The sequence below is a fragment of the Lepisosteus oculatus genome, chromosome 7 (genome assembly GCF_040954835.1).
Source record: "Lepisosteus oculatus isolate fLepOcu1 chromosome 7, fLepOcu1.hap2, whole genome shotgun sequence".
NCBI classification, from domain to species: domain Eukaryota; kingdom Metazoa; phylum Chordata; class Actinopteri; order Semionotiformes; family Lepisosteidae; genus Lepisosteus; species Lepisosteus oculatus.
The window spans coordinates 22,504,287-22,519,005 of NC_090702.1; the positions used below are offsets into that span (position 1 = coordinate 22,504,287).

The 14,719-nt window shown below is 35.9% G+C and overlaps 1 protein-coding gene across 1 annotated transcript in view; it reads right to left on the minus strand.

Annotated features, from left to right (window-relative positions):
* The window catches only part of tph2 (tryptophan hydroxylase 2 (tryptophan 5-monooxygenase)), a 50,289-nt gene that overhangs the window by 22,412 nt on the left and 13,158 nt on the right, over window positions 1-14,719 (minus strand). The window contains exons 5-6 of the mRNA XM_006633525.3: window positions 8,874-8,941; window positions 2,558-2,754 (exon numbers count right to left, since the gene is read on the minus strand). Of these exons, the coding sequence (XP_006633588.1) occupies window positions 2,558-2,754; window positions 8,874-8,941 (265 nt within the window). The remainder of the gene's footprint in view (window positions 1-2,557; window positions 2,755-8,873; window positions 8,942-14,719) is intronic.

Consider the following 14,719-nt stretch of genomic DNA (forward strand, 5'->3'; position numbering starts at 1 on the left):
AGTCCTGGTCCTGGTGACCCACACCTGCTGGTTTTCATTCCATCCCACCTTCATTAGATAACTGCAGCTTTACTTGATTTAATAAGTTGTTTCAGTTTAATAATTACATTTAATTTCTAGTCATAAGATTGGGATTTTCTTTCATTTACAATGCAAAAAAATGCAACAGGTAAGGCTCTAAAATGTTTAAGAGCTGGGAACCAACAGTTTAAATCAATCTTTTAAGTCTTTTATTTATTAAGTCAATGAAGTGCTTGATTGTGTAACTGAAGACTCGGCTGGAACAAAAACAAGCAGATGTTAGGCTCACCAGGATCATTGGTATATACAGTATAAAGAACATCCATCCATTTTCTAACTGCTTTATCCAATACAGAGTTGCAGTGAAGCAGGAGCCTATCCCACCAAGCAACAGGAGTAAGGCAGGATACACCTTGGATGGGACAGCAGTCCATCACAGGGCACACAGAGACTCAAACCAGGGCCAATTTTCCCACAAGCCAATTAACCTACTGGTATGAGTTCGGGCAGTGGGAGAAAACCCACACAATCACAGGGAGAACATACACATTCCACACTAATAGCACCCCAGGAATTGAACCCTTGGCCCCAACACTGTGAGGCAGCAATGGTGACAAGTGCACCACTGTGCCGCAGTGGTTAGCATTCTTAAATATCTTCAACAGATCTTGTTCTTATTAGTAGTAAGATATGTTCTTACTCTGAGTTCATTATTTAGAAAACAGGGCAAGATTAAATTGATGACATGCTAGCTATGCCACACACATACATAGCAGTTTAAAGATAGTATGGTTTACAGTATAAGAACAAAATCTAATTATTTCACAGAGATTAATTTGATCCCTGAAACATTCATTCCTACAGTACTACTTCTGCCATCTGGCAGTATTGTGCAGCAAGCTTTCCATGCCTAGAGGAGTAAAACTAAGAAGCCAGAATTGCATCATACCATAGTTCAGCACTTCTATGTTGTAAGTACTGTATTTTGTAAGCCTCCCTCCATTTCTCCGCTGAGTACAAGCTTAAATGCTGTTTGTTTTCAGAACTGTAGTATTTCAAAGAATAAAATGTGTTTCAAGACTTGAAGAAACAGCTCTGGTTTCAACCTGTACACTGCAACTAATTCCCATTACCTTGGAAAACACCTAAGAGAAGGGGTGTTGCAATGTATACTTGACAGTGTTATTAATATTGTTGCACAGAGATAATGATCATGTCTGCAAAGCTCTAAATCAGTCATCTACACACTGCAGGTGCTGCAAATACTTTTTTTTCTTGAAAAATACATTTTAGAAATAGTCTTAAAACATACATACATACTGTATATGTGAACAATTCGAATGTTTTTTTTCCCAAGTTATAATGAAGGATTGGTTTGATGCTTTTCATTTTGTGTGTTACCTTTTTGATGTCACAAAAATAGTAATTCCAGGAAAAGATGCCAGATGACAAAAAACGAAAAAGGTCTCCACAATGGGAAAAGAATGACATTCTGTTTTAAATCAAAACATGTTAAACGACTTGCTTTTGGTACTGTTTCCATCCCCTATTAAGTTTTATTTTGGTAGAGTGGAGAATAGTTAGTAAAAATAAAATGAGAAAAGTAAAAAAGCTAAAACCGTGTGTGCACTCAACAGGTGCCTTAATTTTAACCAAAGAAAATCATAGTTGCATTGCAATTTAAGATGAATGGGAGGGTCAAAAGTTTTTTTTTAATCTTTGTCTTCCCATAATCTTCCCATATGAAATTATATAATATGGGTTCAATTAAACAAAAGCAAAGCTAGATTTCCAAGTACATTTCTACTACAGTGTCTGACCATGATTTTAATTAATTTTTATGTTGTAGTGCTTAGCATTTCTCTCATTCAAGTAATTCACTTTACTTCAATTAACTGGCCTGGGTGTTACAGCATCCACAGGACTATCTGTGTTGGAAGGACCCAGATCATCACAACTTGTATTGTTCTTTTATGTTTAATCAGTCACTGACCTTTCTTCTGTGACTTCCTGTATCATATAATCAGTCTGTGTAACACCGAATGTATAAAAGCAGATAAATATCACGTTTTCTTTTATTCATTTACTTTCTCCTCTGTTCTGCGGCATGAGAAATTAAGCTACTATGAAGACTGAGGTTCTTTCTTTCTGTGTCATTTATGTATTCTGAACATTAAGACCTGAGATATGACACAAGTCTATTACTGTAATTCAAGAAAGGTTAATTTGATAAAAGATCATTTAAGATAACTTTGCCCCTTTCCTTGTACAACCCAAAACATTTTAAGCCGAATAATGGAGCAGAAAAATCAAAAGTGACAAAAAGGGACAGAAGTGAAATAGGATATGTATTGAAGTGTTAATTACAACATATGATTTTATTCAGTTTGACATATGGGAATTTGCACAAATTGAATTTATAGTCATGGGTTGCAGGGCCTTAAAGTGGTGAGGGTACCTAATTTGAAAGGGGTGAAATTGATTCCAGAGAGAGGATTGTTTTCAGCACTGCTGTCCACAATGAGGTAGAATTTACCTTTCAAGAAAGCAGACACATCTTCAAGCTGAGGGATATTGTCTTCCCTGTATCCACAATACTTTGTCAGCAATGGGAGATTCTTCAAGTATTCCCGGCAGGCGTGAGTGGGATACAACTTTGTCAGCTCCTGGAAAACTGTGCCCCAGGTCTTCACTTCTTCTTCTGTGTACTCAATTCGGGGGATGGGCTGCCCACTAGAGGAACAGAGATAAAAGATTCACCCCTGAAATGGTGTACTTGCTTAAGTAGAAACAATCCCAGGCATTGGCATGGCTCAGTGATTTCAATTCCTGACAGATAATCCCAGGGGAATCAGTCAGAACATTCTGAAACTTCTAAACTCGGCCGGAGTTTATTCTGGTGAGAATATGATGTTTTCCACTCTCATGAAGCACAAATGTGGACTGCATTTTTACCCTCCAGCTCTGCCAGTCAGCTGATCTGAATGTCATTTTTTAACATAATCTAAAGACACTAAATAAAACCAACCGAAAAAAATGCACTCCTTAAAATACCTTTTACTTAAAAGAAACAATCTCCTTCAGGACACTTTCACACACTTGTTCTCTTGGCAAAAGAAATCCCTTCAAAGTCCAGAGATATTCCACTTTCTCATTCCAAATGGCTACACAAGTGATTGTCACATGGACTGTGAAACCTCCCCATGCTTCCCCTAAGCATCACACACCATTCACATTTCCGTCTGACAAAGCACACTGAAGCCATTTGAATATTTTGTGCCAAATGAGGCAGAGTCTGCCTCACTTTTCTAAGTGTAAGATGATTTAAAAGGTAACATGTACAGTATGATGATCCAAGTTAAAACAATTGCAGAAAAACGGACCTAAAATTCTTGTCTAGGCTTCATTAATGGGGATGAGGTGCACAAATCTGTAGCTACGTGATCTCTTTTTAATTGTTTTGCTTCTACCATCAGATGAGAATTCAAAGAGGAACATCATCAAATAAGATGCAGAACAGCCTTATGCAGACAACACACAACAAAAGACTCTGATTCCATTGTTCACATAAATTCAGCCGTCTCATCCAAAGAAACCACAAGATTTTTTGAAATACATATTTGAAAGATTAAATGTAAGGCTGAAATCATTGGGTGTAATTGGGGATAAGGTGTAGCTTTCTTACCACTGGATGGCTATTACTCTCTTTGTGCATGAGGTCTATGAATCACTCCCCAAAAAATTAACGGAACTATGCAGCATGAAAGAGGGTGGAGATAAAGGAAAATACTATTTTCTCAAATGATAAACGCCTGTAGGTTGCAAAGTTTAGGTTGTGTCCCTTGATTTAGACCAAGAATATGTTCATTATTTATGAATATTTACATGTGTTGCTCTAAGCAAATGGGATTTTTCGACATATACACACTCCTTACCCATATCCTGAAACCATTTTCTACTGCTTTACATGTGTGTAAGGCAACAGATGTACAGCATACATTTTATAAAATATTTACTAATGCATACATCCTAAAGGATTAATTCTCGCATCGCAAGTGCTAGTCATTCACGAAAACACAAGGGTTTGGATTGAAACGTAGATAATAAATAGAAAAAAAGAGGACGGAGAAAGGGTAAACACAGTATTCAAATTGGGATGATCATTCGTGGGGTACCACAGGGATATGTACTAGGACCACTGCTCTTAAATTAAATCAATGATCTAGATTCCGGTACAGTAAGTAACCTAGTCTCGTTTGCAGATGATACCAAATTAGGAGGTTAAGCAAACACTTCAGAAGCAGCAAGTGCAGTTCAAAAAAGAATAGTAGAATTCAAGACTGACAAACACCTGGCAGATGACATTTAATTTTAAAAAAAGTGCAGTGTTTTAAAAACAGGTTGGAAAATAAAAATTACTATTATGAATACAAAATGGAAAATGCCAAGATAGAAGAACTTAATTTAAAAACATCAAAAATATATTGGTGCTCTGAAATCAGTGCAGGGAAGTACATCCAAATACATTCCAGGGTATAATTCGAGGTCCTACACTTAAAGACTGAAAGAATTGAACCTATATAACCTTGTACAGACCAGGCCTCTGCAATAAAGAGGAATTATCTCCATTGGGAGCACAAAATAAATCAAAACCCCAGTTTATAAAGGACTTTTTTTAGTTCTGTGAGTTAGCAATGAGGATACTAACCCTAAGAAATCTGATCATATTGTCAGTGATATACTGTACACAAAACCAGAATGATAAATTGAGAGCAAGGCTCAATAGCATTATAATATTTCCACATCCCAGTCCGGGGTAAGAAATATTGTTTTTTCTATTCAGCTTTTGTAAGCTTTATTATTTTTCAACCACCAACAAGGACACAAAAGAAGGAAACCCTCTTTTGGCTTATTCAATTATATTCTACGTGTGAGTAAAGTCTAGATTAAAGCTTCAGGACACTGACTGAAATCTATTCTGTCTGCAAACTATAGGTAGTAGTTTAGGTAAACTAAACTGTATTCCAAAGGAAAAAACTCACTCCTGATTATTCTGTTTTAATTAGGTATGCATTTATTTATTGACCAAGTGATTACAAAATCTTTATTTAGGGAATTAACTGCAGCTGAAGCAGCTCCAGGACAGAGGCCTTCTGTCCTCTAAAGCAACAGGATCAATACAATCTTTCATTAGTCTTGTCGTTCTGTTGAATGGAGCAAAATGATTTTCTTACACAAGGATCACTTCATTTTAAAGCATTATTGAATTTTGCCAGTGCCTCATGCCAGTAGTCTTCATTGTTCACCAGCCATCTCTAACCCTGCCTGAGTCGTCTGCTCTTCAGATTGGAAAATTAATAAATGCTCTGCCTCGCATACAAACACTATGTCCATGTGCATCATAATTCAAAGCCAAAGCACTATCAGGACCTAGACTTGCCATGTTAAATTTTCACGGCATACAGTGCTTTTTTCATTTTATGTAAAGAGGTAAATGTTTATCACTGAAAGGAAGCCAAATAATATTGCTGTCTTTTTTCTGGATGGGTGATTTCAAAAGCATTCATGACTGTTAATGACAGCAAACAAGTGAACCACACCTCATAGCTGTCACAGTATTGAAAGAGAGCGAGCATCTATCTCTAAATTGGTAAAAAGCTTCACAGCTATTTCTCAACCTCCACTACCTTTATACGCACTCTGCCTGATGCAAGAATTTCAGATAATAGAACTGGTTATGATACTTATTGCAGCTATTTTTGTGCACACACTAACTACAGCTGGAGTTAAACTTCTCTTCACATTGATACAATACATCATAATTATGATTGGCACCAACGATGACATTGACTGGCGAAGTACAAGCTATCATCAAGAAAAACTCTCTTTCAGATTATGAGAAGAACTATTGTTGAGGAAGCAGGGATACCAAACCTTCCGTTTCTAGTGAGTGTAGCCTTGTAATTTGTCTTCCTTTCACTCATCTGTCTTTTAAAATATTTAGACAATGAGAAAAAGAAATTAGCCATCTTTAGCTGAAATGTTGACAAGGTTCATTCAAGCCTGGATTGTTAGACTGGAAAGGAAAAAGAAAAAGAGGCACAGTATTGCAAAACTGGCATTTTTCCCCATCTTTAAACATATATAGCAGTCCTAAAAAATAGATCACCGTACAGTATATCAGTAGGGAGCAATATTTACTATGACGCACCATACAGAGAGGAGGTGGCGCAACTAGCGGACTGGTTCTTCAACAACAATCTGTCTTTGACTGTAGATAAGACAAAAGAGATGATAACTGACTTCAGGATGGCCCGCACTGATCACTCCCCACTGCACATCAACGGCTCCCCTGTGGAGACAGCTGGAAGTATTAAGTTTCTTGGTGTGGATATCACAGATGGTCTCACGTGGACCATCAACACCACCTCCCTATCTAAAAAAGCACAACAACAGCTCCACTTCCTGCAGCGACTGAAAAGGGCAAACTTAACCTCCCCGATGCTATCCACATTCTATAGAGGTACCATCGAGAGCATCTTAACCAACTGCATCATTGTTTGGTTTGGGAATTGTAAGGTCTCAGACCCTTGAACTCAGATGCAAGTCCCTGCAACGAATTGTCAATACAGCAGGAAACATCATTGGAGCCTCCCTTCCATCCATTCAGGACATCTACAACAAACGCTGCACACACAAACCCTCCAGTTCTGTGGACGATCCCTCCTACCCCTCCTGCAACCTCTTTGCCCTCCTACCATCTGATAAAAGGTATCGTAGTATACGGGCCAGCTCCTCCAGACTCTGTAACAGCTTTTTTTCCCACAGGCTGTCAGGCTCCTCAACACCCTGGTACCTACTGCACTTACTCCAAATCTGGAAACTTAGTTATTTTTTGCCTAATGTCAGGCATACTGTCTGATGTGTTCTTTGCACAATCCTGTAAAGTAAATTGCACTATGCACATTGCACTTTATGTACTGTAACTCTGTACCCTGTCAGAAACGTCTATGTCTACATTGTTTATATGATTGTCTTGTCAGTGTCTGTCCGTATTCGCACCGTAGACCTGGAGAATGATATCTCGCTCCTCTGCATACATGTATATGGCTGGACTGACAAATAAACTCGAACTTGAACTTAAAAGATCTGGAAATTCTGATTGAGCACTTGGACACGAACAGAATGGCTTTTATTTTTTTGGGGAGTGCAAGAAAGAAGAAGCCAAAATGATCCATAAACTAGGCCAACCCCTTTCCTCAACTCTCCGTGATCAACAGATTGCTTTAAAAATATTGTCATCCATTCCTGTATTTTTGCCTCTCACTTGCTCTGGCATCTCCCAGAAACTTTCTCTTAGGACCCTTCTCATATTTCTGTACCTGTTCTTTCATTCTCCTTATCATCATATTGTTGCTCTCTTGCCCCACACACCAGGACAAGGTTCCCCAATCCAGAATATTGTTTCTTCTTTCCTTTTGCTTTTCAGTACTGAATTAAGCAATGATAAATACTGTATATACTGTACCAGCATTATGAAACACACTCACAATATATGGTTGTTTATGAAAGGTATAGTGATTACATTTATGACAAAGTGTAAAATTGCTTAAATTCCGTAAACAAGTCAGAACAGTAAAAAAAAACAGGGAATTAACAAAACAAGAAAATAGAGTAACAGCAGATGTGCAATTAAATAAATGACTGAAAGTACAAAAAGCACTCAGATACAAAGCCAAAATAATCAACCTTTATTGTCAGAGAACACTAAAAGTGTGATCATCAAAGTCTGTGTTACTTGGTTAATGAGCTGTTATCTTTTGTGCTTGCACTAGGAGCACAAAGGCCAAATTTAATACCAGTAATGCATAATATATATCCTGTATGTTTCACCAATAAAGTACTGTATGTATTAGACGTAAAAGTATTATACTAGCAATCAACAAGCTGTGTTTTAAAAATTAAGTTATAATACATGCCTTAGTGGTTAACCCTAAGAGAAACTGTTGCCTAGAAATTTATTTCAGTCATTCATACTCACTTGTGCAGATCCATGTACAATATAAAGTACTCATAATCCGTAAAACATGAAGAGAGCATTACAACCTTGTGCATAATTAGGTGTTAAGTGACACTTACAGTACTAATGTTTAATAGTACAGGTTTTAACAGAAATGCGAAAATTATAATTTCCAATTGTTTTATTAGTATTCAGTGTTGACAGTGGTGTTTAGTTTGCAGTTATAAAATGCTATTTTCATCCACTTAAATAAAGTTCTTCCACCCTTTGTTTGATACAACACATATACTTTAGATGGGTAAAAAAGAGGTTAGCTTGGAAATTCTCTGAGAATTATCCAAGTTTGTGGTGATTTCTATTTTTTTCAGAACTTGGAGTTCACATTACACAGTTTAGAATAATGGCCAAATTAAACTTGCTGATTTTAAAAGTGTATTAAACCTGTCAAGCAAGTATCAGCAGGTACTGAGATGGTGTGCTAGAGCTCTTGTAAATCCTATATGTAATTGCAGACACTGGTTTCTGAGACCCGCTTTGCTTTTTATTTTTCTTTAAAGAATGAGATCTCAGCAGGTGTTGATTATAATTATGTTGTTACTTTTCCCAATCAGGACAAAGTGATTAACTCCTCAGAAAAAAAACAAAGCCCATTGCTAATCTTTTCTCTAGTGATAACATGGCTTGTAGATGTTATTCACAGGCTATTGTTGTTTGCAGTGGAGTGATGGAACAATATTTTTTCTTAACAAAAGAAAGAGGAAAGGTTTATATATTGAAAGAGTGTAGCAAACCATCAAATCTCACAGAGAGAAAGAATATATGTTATACTTACTATTTGTAGTTCATGGCAACATCCACAAAATATTTTCTTCTTTGCCGATATACATTGTCTTTAAAACCCTAAAATAGACAATGCATTTATTATAGTCACACTTTATAACAAACTCAAAAATAAGAATGTCTGTAGCTAGTTCGAAAGTACAATTTTTAGTATAAGGCAAAAGATGGAGGAAGAGCCTCTAGCAATCTGTAGGAAAATATGGCATAATCAGTATGTTTTCTGCTACTTTGTCCTACTAAGAGAAAAATAAAGTTGGAATTATTCTCACTTGCACAGTCTGATTCAATAATAAAGAATAGATAAGCCCTTTAAGTCAGCAAACATTTGCATATGCATCAACAATAATAATGGCATCAAACTCAAAACACTGTATGTAGAAATGATTTAATAAATAAGGTCATCATTAATTTCTTTGATCCATTTCCTCTACGCAGCAGCAGTAATAATAATTCCCTTATGTCCACAACTGTGTCACTTTTACTTGTTTCTGTACTTGTACTGTTTCTGTTTGTACCACCGGAAGCTTGTCACATTGGTTTTAAGTAGCAAACTGATGACTTGTCACTATGAAACTTGTTTAAACTTCTTGCTATCAAGCTTTTGCAATGCAATAGCAACATTTAAATGACATCTACAGAGGCAGCACATAGGCTGTAATGTGGAAACTGGATGAATCTAGCCAGTAGCATTTACTGTACAATTAGTGTTGTTCCAAATCATTGCAAGTAGCATCAGTTAACAGGGAACATACATTAATGCATGAAATTCCTAAATTAAGCACTTTCATTGGAAAAGTTTCTTGAAAATCCATCTCATTAAGCTCATGTGACTTTCCTCCAATCCCCTATTATTACATAACCATCGATTGTAACTCCATAAAACCCCCTGAGTCGTTTGAAAGAGTATTTTAAGGATGCTACTACACTAAGAGAAATTATTGTAGAACTTGAGCCTTAAACGTTTGTTAAATAGAGTTAAAAAACCTAAGGCATTATTCCAATTCAATGCTATGTGCTATGTTTAACAATAATAAAATACACTGAGAGGCATTAAAAAATGCAACAAATTACTATTGAAACCAATAGAATTTGTTGCATTTTTAATGTCTAGCTGCACATACCGTATCTTGGATGTTTTATTACTCTTTCTTTTCAGCTATCCATATACTAAATTTGCTTTCCATCTCTTAACACAGCCTATTCTTCTTACAGATTGGTTTGATTTTTGATCTGTTATCCAAAAGTCAAACCAATCTGTCAGTTATTCACATGATATGATTGGGCTTTTGCTGGCAAAGGGTGAATAAAGAAAACTCTGTGGTTAAGATGAAGGTCAAGAATGCATCTTCATTCAAAAATTATGGGACCGCTTGGATCCCTCATGTTGTTTTGCAACACTGGCTCATAGCAATTAAGCAACAATATCAGTTAAGCAAGAATTTAACACACCAGCTAGCATTATTACTTTCAGAGTAAAAAATTAACAAGGGTTATTGCACTGAGAGTGTAACAGAGGTATTTTACTCTCCCCTGAAATCTAGACATTGTCAAATTCTGTCATGGCAGAGGACCCGACCTTAGGTAGAGCAGCAGAATTATGTGCTGTCTGGAAAATGGCACTGTAAGACTCTGAGCCCATTTATTACTGTGATTGAATTCTAGCAGGGGTGGAGTGGTTACTGGTGCAGTGTAGAATACTGTGGTAGAGGACCTGGTCTTCTGCTGTGGCAGATTTATCTGTTGTCTGGAAAGTGGCGCTGCCTATACTTGGAGTCTGCAAGAAACCAGGACTGAATTTCGGCAGGACTCAGGGAGAGCCCTCATCATAGACGCAACACTATGCTACATGTACTGCATGAAAGTGTCTGTAGGATAATAGGTCAGGTATCTTCCCCACTCACTGTAAGGCATGGAATTCAGGTTTTCCTAAAAAAAAAATTGGTTGTTGATTTTAATCTTATCTTTCAGATAATTTCATCTAATTTTAGATCCTATATTTTATAAAAGAAAAAATATTAAGAGCAATTTTGGTTAAATCTTTTTTATTCCATCCATTCATGTTCTAACTGCTTTATCCAATACAAGGTTGTGGGGGAGCCAGACCCTATCCCAGCAAGCAACAGGTGCATCCATCGCAGGACACACACAGACACAAACACATACTGCCAATTTTCCCAGAATCCTCCAGTATGTCTTTGGACTGTGGGGGGAAATAGGAGAACCCAGAGGAAACTCATGTGAACACAGGGAGAACATAAGTTCTCCACACAGATAGCACCCCAGGAATTAAATGCGGGGCTGCGCTATGATGTAGAAATATTACCCATTGTTCCACTGTTCCACCACCTATATCTAATTTGTAATATAAGACTAAAATTGAGTATTTTACTTTACCTTTTGACTATCTTTTTCAAATTCCAAATGGCTTCATTTACATTTTTTGAAACTAAATTGGCAGCAAAAGCTACAAAGTTACAATACATTTTTTTTAATTTACAAGAACACTGGAACCCAAATGCAAACACTGAATGATGTCAAACTGATCTTTATATGACTATGTCAGTAAACCCTAGCTTTATTATTATTCTGTATTTTTTCATTATAATTAAAATAAGATAAAGTAAAAAATAAAATAAAAATAAGAATATAATCTCAAATATAATGCAGTTATATATAGAATATAACTGCAGTGCATGTTATCATTTAGTATAACCCAAGCATGGGGGCCAATCCTTTTGTCTTTGATCGTAGGTACTGGAGCAATTTTATATCTGTGTTGCCTATTGGTGTTCTAAAATTGGGGTTATAATGGATAATGACCAAAGATAGGCTTGAGTTACCATTTCAATGGGTTCGCAGGAAGATGTATTACTAAGAAGAATGAACCAGACAGAAATATAAATTGAAGGATGAGCACATCAATAGAATAAATGAACAGAAGTTGTGAAAGAGTGATACACTCAATACAGCCCTATATCTGGCATAGTTAAAGCTGTTCAAATAAATCCAAATCCTGGTACTACATTTAACATTATTAGCAAGGGAATACTTGTTAAAATGTTGTTAGGATGTCAATGCAATTTCTCACTATTTTGCTATGGTAACCATTTTTCATTGCTTCTCAGTTTAAATGACTGAGAAGGAACCAATTGACCCTTAAACACACTTTCTTTATCTCTACAATCCCTGGCATTTCCTGAAATCTTAGAGGAGTTTCTTATTCTTTTTTAATGGAACTCTTGGGAAACAGACAGATAAATAGAGAGTATGGAAACTTATTTCTATTCTGTCTATCTGTTTCTGTGATGACTCATAAGAGAGGACTAATGCTATTTTAGAGGCCTGAGCATACCTTCTTTAAATATATTTCAAACAATCAGATATAACTTAACAAAGAGACAGACGTGTTATATTACCTGCAATGTGAGTTTGTCTGTATTTTTTTCCCATTTTCAGTCTATGAACTATTTTCAGTACAGTACCAATCATTAATAAAAACACTTCCTGATAATCTTAATCAGATGCTCTCAGCATATTTTGTTGGTTATTTTCTTTGTATACTTTTTATTATCAAATGTTATCATTGAACAAAATGCTGTTTACATACAGTATATATTGTAAAGGCGTAGGTACTGAAATTGCCCAATGGCACAGCAGCCTACATAAATATGTGCATTTACCGATCTAGTTTAAGGAAATAAGGCAGCTTTCCATTTGCTCAGGAAAACATATACAATTCTAATGTCCTTTTTCTTATGCTTGATCCACATCAGCTATAAAGCAATGAAATAAGTCTCAGTAATTTGCCTACTTACAATGCACAGAGAAGGTCTATATTTCATATTGGCAGAAGAGGCATTCCCTATTATTAGGGAGTACTGAAAAATACATTGAAGATAAATGATTAAATTGAAGAAATTTAATAAGGGGAATCTGAAATACATGCTGATGATACCTATTGGTTTAAATGTGTTTAAGGAGGAATACTATGAAATCTTTTTAAAATAGCACCAACCACCCCTTGTCTGCCAGTAAACATACTGTATCTTTAAGAAACCATAATGTCTTATATGAAACATAAAATCTTATATTAAAATTACATATTCATATCATTAGTCTTTTTTTATAATCTTTCTAATTACTTCAAGGATAATACCATATTTGTTATGTAACAGTTTAGGTCAATTAAACATATTTGTCTAAAGATCCAACTGAGCAATAAATAACAACTCTAGCTGTACAAAGCATCCTAAAGTTCTCTGTACAAATAAAAGCTAGATAAAAGTCTAAAGACTAAGGTGCTAAGACAGCCTTTTATTCAATTCAATTCAATTTATTTTTATAAAGCGCCTTTCACAACAAGGTTGCCCCATGGCATTTAACAAAGCAAGTGATCATACATGTTCTGAATACAGAACAGAAAACACCAGAAGACAATGGAGGAAAGGAACCAAAAACTACTTAGTAAGGAGAAAAAAACCTCTAGGGGTCTAAGTCAACTGGCTGCCCAACCCCTTTGGGCACCCTAACATTCTACAATTACAGCTTTTAACATAAAATATCTCCTCTCAGTCAGGAAACATGTAACAGGGATACTCGATAACACAAAAATGTAAACATATGTTACAAAGTTACAAACTTTCAAACTAAATTTCAGTTTTCAGATTTAATGAAGAAGGATGAGATTCCTCAAAAAATGTTAATTCCCAAATTAAAAGCTGTAGATATCCAAGGCAATGTATAAACATGGTTTGAATTCTGTTCAACAAATAAGAAATAGTAAATCATCTTAAGGGCCAAAACCACTAATTGGGTCAGCACAGTCAGTGACGTACTACAGAGCTCTGTTTTAGACCCATTGCTCTTCCTGGTCTATAATAATTTAAACTCTGGTATAACCAGCAAACAAGTGTACCAATGATACAAAAATTGAGGAAGTGGTACTGTAAATGATAAAAGGTTTGACTTGAATAAAATCACAGACTGGGCACATACCCAGCAAAAGAACATGGAGAAAGTAGGAGACAGCAACTTCATTTGAATACTGTGTTTTTAGTTTTCATTTCACCTCAGACCTTACTAACATATTGAATAACTAAGCAGTTCAGAAGTCAAATCCACTTTCTTTAGCAGCAGCGTTTTCAAGGTCTTAATCAAGTACTAATTAAAATCTGAAACCTGAAGAACCTCAGCACTTGAGGATCGAAAGTGTCTGCCACTTCGCCGTACAGTTATGCATGAAACAGTTTCAAATGTTTGTGTAATTTTCAATGCCCTTAAAGCAATAAGGTGAAGGTAAAACAAAACATACAGAAAGTTTAGGCATACGCTACAAAATTTGGGACTTAAACTAAGATAAGGTACTGTATATATAGGTAAAACTTCCATTAAGAGTACTGTGATCAGTTGTAGTCAACATACAATAAAAAAGATATTGTAGCCTAGGACAAAGATCAAAGAAGTGCAACAAGAACGATTCTGGGTCAAAGGGATTTGCCACTTACTGACAGCTTAAAGCAACGAAATCGCTTTGGGTGAGCAGGAAGGCTGCCTCTCGTATCACCTTTCTTATGTTTTTAAATAGATGTTCTCAGCTTCTGGAAATTCTGGGGCTGGCTTATGAAGTAAATTATAAATTGAGTAAGTTACTAACTGTAATGTTTAAAAGACTTTTAAGGTCATTATAATTTCTAAATAAGAACAGTGCTAGTGATTTTGCATATAATGATATTACATCTGAATTGGTCCCCTAATGAAAGAAGAAACAAGAAAATTAGGTGTAATGTAAGAGCCAAGGAATAATGGATTTTGCAGTTTCAGTGTTTGGGTGCAATGTCT